At 41.9% G+C, this 11,553-nt stretch overlaps 1 protein-coding gene across 1 annotated transcript in view; it reads left to right on the top strand.

Annotated features, from left to right (window-relative positions):
* Window positions 1-4,452: 4,452 nt before the first annotated feature.
* PABIR3 (PABIR family member 3) overlaps window positions 4,453-11,553 on the top strand; it is a 29,479-nt gene continuing 22,378 nt past the window's right edge. The window contains exons 1-2 of the mRNA XM_084789559.1: window positions 4,453-4,651; window positions 8,914-9,115. Of these exons, the coding sequence (XP_084645685.1) occupies window positions 4,621-4,651; window positions 8,914-9,115 (233 nt within the window). The 5' untranslated portion in view covers window positions 4,453-4,620. The remainder of the gene's footprint in view (window positions 4,652-8,913; window positions 9,116-11,553) is intronic.

The raw sequence follows: 11,553 nt of genomic DNA, 5'->3' as shown, positions 1-11,553 counted from the left end.
GCAGGCGCGGCGCATGCGTAAGAGCCTCGCTCCGCAACCCGCCTTCAAAGGGGAGGGGCGTTTCCAGGGGGGCCCAAAATCTTCCTGCGTGGCATTGGTCCGGGAACCCTGGCGCCCTATTTCGAAAAGAGCCAATAGTTTGGAGACTGAAGGATCAGTTTTTAGTAGTTTGGACTACTATTCAAGTAAAAGGGATTTTTACGTTGTTTCACTCCAAATTTGTACTCTTACCTCTATGATCCCCATTCATTTTCTTTATAAATACATTTTATGTGCATTTGTGTGTGGGGTGGGTATGTGCGTGTGCATTCGTGCATGCGTGCGTGCGTGCGTGCACTTCTGTTGAGGTCAGAGAGGTCCTTGGATCCCCTGGAGCTGCTGTTGAAAGCGGTCATGAGCTGCTGGGATTGGAATTCAGGTCCCATGCAGCTGCCTCGAGCATCTTTAACCTCTGAGCCATCTCTTAAGCCTCCCTTACTCATTTATTAAATTCCTCCGTTGTGTTGGTTTTCTGTCTACCAAGGCCTGATTTCTTTTTCAGATCATCTGTTTTAGCTGCACTAGACAAAAATAAAAGATTCAACTTCTTCTCGAGGCTTATGGAGATTCTAGCAATCACAATATGCATTAAGAGCTGCAATTGTCTTTTTAAAACCACATTCATGGCACAGGCAGTATTATACATGTATTGCACATGCGAGACAGTACTATAACAACTGCAAAAGTATTAAGTCATGTCATCTTCACCATCCAAATCTCATTTCCAAGATACTACATCCTTTCAATCATCCAAAGCTACAAAGTATGGGAAATATAATTGTTATGAAAATATAGTGAAATGGAGCTAGAAAGATGGCTGAGTGGTTAAGGGCATTTGCTGCTCTTCCAGAAAATCTGAGCTGAGTTCTCAGTACCCATATCAAGCGGCTTTCCAACCTCCTGTAACTCCAACTACAGAGCACTACACACATTTCTCTGCTCTCACTCAGCATCCACAGGCATGTGGCGTGCGCGTACGCGCGCACACACACACACACACACATACACAAATAATTAAAATGGTCTCTGAAAGGATAGTCTCTTGGTTTGGTTTGGTTTTGAGACGATTTCTCTCTGTAGCCTTGGCTGTCCTGGACTCACTTTGTAAACCTGTAGACAAGGCTGGCCTCAAACTCACAGAGATCTGCCTACCTCTGCCTCCTGGGTGCTGGGATTACAGGCATGTGCCACCACGCCCGGCTAAGGATAATCTTAATTTAATCTCTGTCTCTGTCTGTCTGTCTGTCTGTCTGTCTGTCTGCCTGTCTGTCTGTCTGTCCGTCCGTCCGTCCATCCGTCCGTCCATCCGCCCGTCCGTCTGTCCGTCTGTCTGTCTGTCTCTCTTGGTTTTTGAGACAGGGTTTCTCTTTCTGTAGACAAAACTGGGCTTTGAATTTACAGAGATCTGCCTGCCTCTGCTTCCCTGAGCGCTGGAATTATAGGTATATCCCACCATGCCCGACAATTCTCTCACTTTTAAGAGCTTAACAATTTAGGAAAAGTTTAAGTATGTGTGAAAAAAGAGCACTATTTTGCACATCATTTCCAGGCTTACTTGCTTTTGAATTTTTGCTTGTTTGTTTTACAATTATTTATTTTGTGTTGTCTTTCTGTGGTCATGCTCATGGTATAGATGTGGAGGTCAAAAAACACCTTGTGGGAGTTGGCACTCTTCTTTTACCAGCTGTGTTCTAAGGATTAAACTCAGGCTGTCAAGTTTGGCAGTGCCTTTACCCACTGAGCCATCTTACCACCTCATTTCCGGGTTTTATTTATTATTGGTTGAGAATTTCATACCTGCATGGGTAGCCTCTCAAGGGCCACACCCCTAAAGGAAACCGACTCTCATTCTCCCAAATGGCATCAGTTGCCTCAGTGAAGGGTGGGACTTCCTGACCTCTTACCCCTAGGATTTTGTCTGCCTTGATCCTGTGTAGGTCTTGTTTATGAAATCACTGTTAATGTCAGTTCACATGGGCAACTACCCTGTTATGTCCAGCAAATATTTTTGCTGTAGTCATCCACAGCCTTGTCTCTTACATTTGCACTTCTTCTTCTGAGATGATCCCTGAGCTTTGGGAGACAGAAATGTGATAGATATCCCATTTAGGGTTGAACATTATGGAAATCTCTATTTTTTTTTTATTTTATCCACTTGTGGGTCTCTGGTCACAACTGCATCATCTACTGCAAGAAAAAGCTTCTCTGATGAGGATTGAGAGATGCACTTAGCTCTATGGGTATAAACTCTTAAGACGATTGTTTAATACTATGTCTGCTTAGCAGAATAATAGCAGAAGGTTCACCATTATGGCCTATGACCTACATAGCCTCTATGCTCTTCCGTTAATGGAGCCAGGCATGAATTCTGTCTTTGGGAGCAGGCTTTAAATAGAATCAGAAAGTTGTTGGTTACTGTTTTAGTTTTCTATTGCTGTGAAACCAAGCCAACTTATAAAAGAATGTGTTTAATTGTGATAACAGTCACAAGAGAGTCCATGATGGTGGAACAGAGGCATGGTGGCAATTTCAAGACAGCCCAATTTTGGCTCTGTCACAGGGCTATTAGTAATCATGCATTTGCAGGTCTACAATGAAAAGGAGAGCAAGTCAGGGACGGAAGGTACAAAATGTACAGCTTGAAGAGAAAAAAAGTACTGGAAAATTTGGTGTTGGATCCAAGACTTGGGCTAAAAGAGATAAGGAGATCAAGGTGAGGCTTGATCCATATTGGGATAAAGTGAGAAATGACCTCGGGACAAGATCCTACCCAGATGATCGCAAAATTTGTGAGAAGAAAAGGGCTAAAAATTTTCTGTTTCTAAAAAGCAACAACAAATCAAAACTGTTGCAACGAGGTTCAAGGGAGTCAAGGTTCACCTTGGCAATGGTGGCCACATGGTTGTAACCTTAGAGTCCTGTAGGATGCATGAGTAAAGGGGTTATGGAATCATCCTCCACGGTTAAGGAGAGCTTCTGAGGCCAGGCATGTGGGAAGGAAGTCTTTGCATGGAGACATGAGGCTATAAAGTGCAGCATGGATTATATCGGAGATCCCAAGATGTTGTAGATGCCAGAGCCACAAGGGAGCTCCATACAAGGAATCGAACCAGTTCAAGGAAAAAAAAAAGTATACTGCAGTCAGCAAAACCAGAAGGGTAGAACCATCTAAGGATTTATGTTTGTGCTGCTGACTTTAACCATGTTTTGGTCCAGTATTTCCTCACTATGCCCCTGATTCCTTCCATTTGGGATGGTAATGTATGTTCTGTGCCATTGTATGTAGAAAGTATGTGATCTGCTTGGAGGGGGGTTCTTTTTCTTTCTTTTGTTAAGATTTCTTTCTTTCTTTCTTTCTTTCTTTCTTTCTTTCTTTCTTTCTTTCTTTTATTATACAGTGTTCTGACTGTGTACACATCTGCAGGCCAGAAGGGGGCATCCCATCACATTGTAGATGGCTGTGAGCCACCATGTGGTTGCTGGGAATTGAACTCAGGACCTCTGGAAGAGCAGACAGTGCTTTTAACCTCTGAGCCATCTCTCCAGCCACCTTCCCATTTTTTCCCCCATTTTTCCAGACAGGGTTTCTCTGTGTAGCCTTGGCTGTTCACAACTCGCTTTGCAGACCAGACTGGTCGTGAACTCACAGAGATCCACCTGCCTCTGCTTCCCAAGCACTGGGATTAAAGACTTGCACGACCACCACCCGGCTCAGGAGGCCATTCTTATTCAAACCACCAGTTACTCCTGCAACATTTTTGCTTCTATTGTACCAGTGGGCATATCTTGCCAGGCCGATCATTACTGTAGTTCACAGGGTTCCCTGCTGGGTAGGAATGGTAGTCACATTTCTCCCCTGGTAACAAGCATAGTACCCTCCACCATTATGAAAGCTAGCCAGTAAAGATTAAGTCAGTACCAGCTTGCTATGCCCATGTTCTATGATTCCAGGATGTGGTGTTTTCAGCTATAGGATCTACCATTAAGTTCTGGAGGGTAACCAGCATCAATGGTAATTGCTTGTAATGTTCGAGATTTATTTTATTTGTGTGTGTGTGTGTGTGTGTGTGTGTGTGTGTGTGTGTGTGTGTGTGTGGTGTGTGTGTGTGTGTGTGTGTGTGTTTTCGTGTGCCTGAGCAGACTAGAAATACGTTTTTCCTCACGGCTAGAGTTACAGATAGTTGTAAACTGCCTGGTGTAAGTATTGGGAACTGAACTTGGAGCAGTACACACTTTTAACTACTATCACTTCTCTCTGAACCCCACATCCAGTTTTAGTCGTATCATGTTGTCTGCCTAGTTTTTGCTCCTTTTATGTGAGTCTTGTAGAGGTTCGGGTTATTTGTGTTTCATGGCCAGGGATTTAACTTCTCTTTGACTTACTCCTGTGGGAGCTAAAGGTTGAATGTAACTTTAAGGTTCTTGTGACTACTTGCCAAATAAAGAGCTGATTATGACACGTCTGTGGGACAGCTTCATTAGATGAAGCCTCTGGCAGATGGGCAGCAGACTGGGACGTACAACACAAAACCTAGTATAAGTTTTAAGTTGAAGTTCCAAGCGATCCATTGATCTGATCCCATGGCCTATTGTGGAAGAGAAAACACTGATGGTGAGTAATACTAATGTGTAGGTAGAGACATAAAGAAGTAAGAATAATCTCCTTAAATGCGTGTTCAATGTTGTAGGGTACAGAATTCCTCATATTTCTGTGCCGCCCCTTTTTCTATTTTTAAGTATAATGTTTCTAATTATTTGAGTCATTCACATGTATGTACAGTGTATTTTGGTTGTACTCATAATCCTACTCCTCCCTCTAACTCTTCCCAGGTCTGCCACATCCCTTCAACCCCTCCCAACTTCACAGCCTTTTATTTTTATAACACACTGAGTCCAGTTGGTACTACCCTTATTCATATGGGTGTGGGTCAGTCTACCAGGGATCAGGGATCCAACTATTAAAGAAAAATGGACTGTGCCTCAATCAGCAGCTATCAACTGTCAGTAGCTTTTCAGTTAGGGGTGGGGGGTTGGGAGCCCTCCCTCCATCCTGGAATTCTGGCTAGCTGGATCTTACGCAGGCAACCACAGCTGCTGCGAGTTCACGTGTGCGTCAATCCTGTCATGTCTAGGAAACACTTTCACTCAAGGCCCTCCACAGTCTTTGGCTCTCAGAACCTTCCCCATACCTCTTTTACAATGTCCTCTGAGACTTGCATTAAGGGGTGTGATATAGGTGTCCCATTTATGTCTGAGCACTCCCCAACCACTTAAATCTCTGTACTTTGACAAATTATGAGTTTCTTTCATTAGTCACTGTTCACTGTACAAAGAAGATTCTCTAATGAGAATGGAGACAGCTGCAGTGATTATGTACTGAGATGTGTTTAGAGGTTAGCTTGGTTCTGTGTTCATTTAATAACAGTAAGCTCCGCCCTGGGTCTATGACCTCCACAGCCATAGGTTCTTGGTCAGAACTGTAATACTAGATAGACATGCATTTCCTCTTGTGGGATGGGCCTTAAATCCAACCAGAAAGTACTTGGTTATGCCATAACATTCACACTACTATTGCACCCATGGTCATATCTTGACAGTTATCTGAAAGTGTTCACGACCTTAGCAGCCTATATAGCACTTTTCAGTGCTGTGAAACCGACCCAGCAGGAAGGAAGCTTTCCAGGCAGGATAAGCCTAATTCCTCCATGTACTGTGACCAGAGGGTGGGGTGTCTTCATCAGTAGGGTCTTATTAACGAGTTCTGGTAGAAAACCAGAAGCAATGTGTGTCACCCTTTGTCTAAAAACATAGTCGCTGAGTCTGTTCCCTTGTCACTATAGTTTTCTTACATCTTAGTGTTACTGCATTAAAATTTTTTTTCCCACGACAGGATCTCTTTGTGTAGCCCTGGCTGTCCTGGACTCGCTTTGTAGACCAGGCTGGTCTTGAACTCACAGTGATTCGCCTGCCTCTGCCTCCCGAGTGCTGGGATTAAAGGCATGCACCATCACCACCTGGCCACATTAACATTTTTTAAAACTATCTGAAATGCTTAAGTTTATGAAACATTGTCTATTTGTTCAAAATACAGTCATTAAAACATATTACCTCAAGCCGGGTGGTGGTGGTGCACGCCTTTAACCCCAGCACTCAGGAGGCAGAGGCAGGTAGATCTCTGTGAGTTCGAGGCCAGCCTGGTCTACAAAGTGAGTCCAGGACAGCCAAGGCTACACAGAGAAGCCCTGTCTCAAAAAACCAAACCAAATAAAACAAAACACCATATTACTTCCAAGAATATTAATATACTACATGAAAATTTAGACGGAGGCAAGAGCTTTTGTCCATGTGTGTATGCCACAGTTTTTGTTATGCAGTTTTATGTTGACCCTCTCCTCTGTCTTTAAGCACCACCCCTTTCATTCACTCTCTCACTACTAAGCTGTAATAACCCTTTTACACAAACTTTCCAAATACCAAGGGAATTTTAACAATGCCTTTCAGATCATGAGTGGTAAACTGGATTTTATTGGTACCAACTTATGTATCATTAATCTTTTGGGAACTATATAAACTTAAAATAGTATATAAGGTATATATTTTACAAGATAATTATGAATTATAGATTATTTAGATTTGCATGTATTTATATAGTAATTTGATAAATGTATTGCATGTTTATAATAGAAATAGAACATATAGAATGCATATATGTATAGAAATAGTGTTCAAACAAACATTCATAGGTGCTTATCTATGTTTTTATCTGACTAGAAAGGCAGAGGAATCGTGTCTTTTCCACTTAGTACTAGGAATTTGAATAACCTCTCTAGGCTTTGGCTTCTTCCTTTGAAATATGGGCAATGTGATGGTGCCTACCTCACAGAATTATTGTAAGCTTTGAATGTGATCACATATTTAAAGCGATTAGGATAGCACCAGGCACATAAGTGCCCAATAAATGGTAGCTATTATTAACCTGTCTTACATCAGGAATGGAGACTCCAAATCATCCTCGTGTCTGGGATTTAGATAATTTAATTCTGCCTAACATAATCAAGTTTTTCTTCTTCTATTCCCAGAATGAATGAAAAATAAGTGATTATGATCTTACATGTCATAACTTTTCACAAACTATCTCAAGACAATTCCATTAGTTTAAGCTCACCACTGATTAGCTGAACAAGGCTGATGACGGAACCAATTGGGACATGTGAAAACATTTTGTAAACTCCAAAGTGATATTCGACTATGATGGCCATTTTATTTTCTTAAGCCCATTTCACTAGGTTCATTTACTTTTTTCTGTCAATTGTGACATTACAGCTCAGCAGTGAAGCCTTTTCCTTGCATCACACTCTAAGTTTAAATCCCCAGGTCTCCCTCCCCATTTACACACACACACACACACACACACACAAACACAAACACAAAATCAAACCTGGGTATGGTGGCTTATTCTGCTAAACACTCAAGAGGGTAGTAGGAGGATTGCTACAAATTCAGGGCCAGCCTGTGCTATAGGGTGAGTTCCAGGTAAGCTTACACTACAGGATGAGACCATGTCTCAAAAAACAAACAAACAAACAAACAAAAAACCAGAAAAAACCAAAAAGCCAATACTAACCAACCAAACAAAACTCCCCAATATTATTAGCATGAAGTTCAGAGCTTAGCACTGAGTAGGGCTCATTAAAAGGTGCTGAGAAATTCTAAATGAGAAGTGTTGTGAGCTGCAGAGCTGTTGAAATGAGTACAGCATCAGTACTACCTAAAATGAAAACACTGCTTTGGATGTATTCTGAGATATTTGGTTTAAGAAAGTAAGTTTCGCCGGGCGTGGTGGCGCACGCCTTTAATCCCAGCACTCGGGAGGCAGAGGCAGGCGGATCACTGTGAGTTCGAGGTCAGCCTGGTCTACAAAGGCAGCCCAGGACAGCCAAGACTACACAGAGAGACCCTGTCTCAAAACAAACAAACAAACAAACAAACAAACAAAAAAAGAAAGTAAGTTTCACTGTGTTCATCTGGAAATCAGCTGAAGACTTGGGCTAATGGCCAAATTTAATACACTGTAAATATTCATATCAGATTATCATAAAACATAGTTAAAAGCCATGATTTATCTGCACATTTGGTTCAGTTGGGAATGTGATTTATCAAAGCCATAAACACTTAGCATTTTGCTCTTTTTTCCTTTTGGATTTTAGTTGTGTGTGTGTGTTTTTTTAATTATAGAGCCGTACTTTGTTTGCTGTTATAGGAAACATACATACCATTAAGCACACTTGTTGGTTTCGGGCATGAAAGATGACAGACCAGGCCTGGGAAAACTGAAATATAGGGCAGAAAGTAGAGTACTCTTATATAACTGACTCCATTCAACTCTTTCCTGAATGCCATAGACAGCATGGGAGCAGAAAATGATCTTTAGCACAGCACTAAGAAGACCACAGGGGAAGGGGCCATGGAGAGGCTGTTTCTAGACTGCACATGCGCTACTTTGCTGCTCGGGAGTCTGTCTGGAGCCATAAAGGATGCTAATTGCTTGCATAGTCTGACTGGACAAAAGACACTGGCAGAGGCATAACTGCCCTTGTTTCCTTGGGACAGTTAATCTCTAGTTTTTGCTTTGACAGTTACTTGTTGCCATGGATTAGAAAAGGGAGAAGAATTCACTTAGTCATTTGTATTAGTGATTTAGAGCTTTTTGGCAATTAGGGGTCCAGGCGAGAACTAGGAGATTTTAAGCTAGTTGTGCCCAGGTTTATGCCCACAGGTATTAGGGATGTTAGGGCTGCAAAGGTGAGTACCCCTACTCATCTGGGGCTTCTGCCACGCTTTCATCGCTCTCCCCATTTTCATTTCTCTTTACAGCATTTTCCCTCCAAGACAATATGTCCATAAATGAAGAGCCAGAAACTCTTCAAAATTTCCAACTGAGCAGTGGGTTTGTTCTCAACACAGAAGTGTCACAGGAGAAAATGGAAGTGGATTTAGGTCTACCACCAGCTCACGCCACTGTAAATGCCAGTCTTCTTAGAAGATCCAGTAGCATCCCTTTGATCAATGGATTTGGGTGAGCAGGGTGGATGTACCTGAGGGCAAAGTGGGGTGGGGTGGGGAGTGTTGGACAAAATGCCCTCTGATAGAATTTCCTTGCTTGTATTAAGTTCATACAAGCATCCCTCTATCCCTGGTTTCTAAAGATCCCACCTCAGCCTAGTAGAGGAGATGGAGTGGATGGGCCAAACTGAAGGACAGCATTTACCCCACCCTCAGGTCAGCACATAGCTGAAACCGAACATCCTCCTCTGATGGATCTTCATGGACTCAATTCTAGCCACCAGTTGGTGTGGACCGTGACATTTTTGTCATTTTAGTTTATCTCCTAGCCACGCCTTTAAAGAAGCTAAGCACCTTCCATTCATGCCTCCAGACTTGTTATGACTATTGCTTTTTCATTTTCTCAGCTGATTTGTCACCTTTGACTTTCACCTCTTGCACATTGAAGATGGAAATAGTTGCCAAGAGAATAATCTTAAAAATCTTGGACCTTTAAAAAAAATATCTAGTTTTTTTTTTAAATCAAAAATTTAGGCACTGCAGAAAGTTGATCTCTTGAATTATGCACTCACAGTGGGTAATATGCCCCGGCCACAAAAAGAAAAATAATATTGTTTCAGAAGTGTATTTTACTCTTTTTTTCCCTGTGCAAAGCACAAGTATACACATGATATGTGATCAGATAAATAATGCATATGTGGTTGTTCTAGTTATTTCTTATTTAATTTGAGGCTGGTGGTTTCAGAGGGCCCATGACCATTCTCCCAGAGATCACTGCAGCAGGCAGGTAAGCATGGCATGGGAGTAGAGCTGAGAGCTCACATCTTGAGACACAATCAAAAGGGCAAATGGAAGACTTTGGGAATGGCTTCAATCTGGAAACCTCAAAACTGTCCCTCAGTAACACACCTCCTTCAACAAAACTGCACCTCTTAATCCTCCCCCAAACAATTCCGCCATCTGGGTACTAAGTGTCCAAACATATGACCCTATGGGGCTCTTCTCATTGACGTCACCAGAGTGGCATTAAATTTTGCTGTAGAGGCTGGAAAGATAGGTCCATGGATAAATCGCTTGATACACAGTATGAAGATCTGAGTTCGGATCCCCAGAGCCTACAGTAAAAGCCACGCATGGCAAGTGAGGACCTGCAAAGCTAGTACTTGGGGTCCATAGACAGGTAGATCCCAGGGACTTGTTAGCCAAACAGACAGACTAGCTTAAATGAGCTTTTGTATCTTTAATACCGACCAGAGAAATTTCTATTAACTCAGTCTTCTGTACAAATGTTATTTCATGCAATAAGGCCTTAAGCTATTGAATTTATCTCTAATTGCGCATAAATATTAATAAAAATCCTCCAATTCTATGCACAACAAAGAGGACTGTGGAAGAATATCATTTCTCTGTCATTCTCACTGCGTGTCAGTGTTAGGCATCTTCCTCTGTTGCTCTCCTCCTTACTCTTTGAAACGGCCTCTCACGGAACCAGGAGCTTGTCCTTTCACCTTGTCAAAGCTTTTGACATTAGTGCTTTTACTAATAAATGGCATGCATAAAGCATAGCAGGATATTTGGTTTGTCTGTGTTTGTTTTGAGAGTCCCAGGAATTGAACCTAGAACCCCGAGCACACTAGGTAAGCTCAGTACGCCGAATGATAGCCTCAGCCCAGGAACTTCTTATAAACAGTAGTCCTGTTTTCCAGAGTTCACAGTTAGGAATTTCACTTCTGTAAATAATGCTGCAGGGAAGACAGACTTTTCTACATGTGGAATTTGATGTGTAATTAGAAAATCACTTGAAAAGCATGTGACAGTGTTTAGCAAACTGCAGATATAATAGTTCCCTGCTAGGTGTAGTTTGGAAAGTGGTAGGACACTAAGAATTTGAGGCATGAGTAAGGGACTAAGGCTCAGCACAATCCTACTTTAGCCCAATTCTTCCTTCAGAGTAAGTCTCTGATACTAACTTGTAAATATGCTATAAAAAAAGAAGGCCTCAGGTAGGCAAGTCTCTAACTCCAGGCATGGAAGACAGGATTCCCATGCTATGTCAAATGTTTTGATAGCTCAGTGTGGTGTCTCATACTTGTAATCCCAGCACTGGGAAGGCTGGGGCAGAAGAATCATCATGACTTCTTTACACTCTCAGTCTCTACTTGGTTAACTTAATTGCTAATTAAGAGTCTTATGGAACAGGCTGTGTTCAAACTGGTGATCTTTTGCCTCCACTTGTAAGTGTTGAGATTAGAGATCATTACACCTGGCTTCAATACTATGTATAAGATACTATATTTAAGGTAGTTTGTCAATACTATACATAAAACTAAGGTGGTTGTTGTTGTTATTGTTTGTTGTTTGTTTTGCTTTTTCAAGACAGGGTTTCTTTGTGTAGTCTTAGCTGTCCTGGAATCAGTTTGTAGTAAAACTAAGTTTAAAAAACTTTTCTCT

The sequence above is a fragment of the Acomys minous genome (genome assembly GCF_964271855.1).
Source record: "Acomys minous genome assembly, chromosome: 7".
Taxonomy (NCBI): Eukaryota; Metazoa; Chordata; class Mammalia; order Rodentia; family Muridae; genus Acomys; species Acomys minous.
Note: the sequence above shows the minus strand (reverse complement) of the source record. Positions and strands in the feature narration are given on the sequence as shown.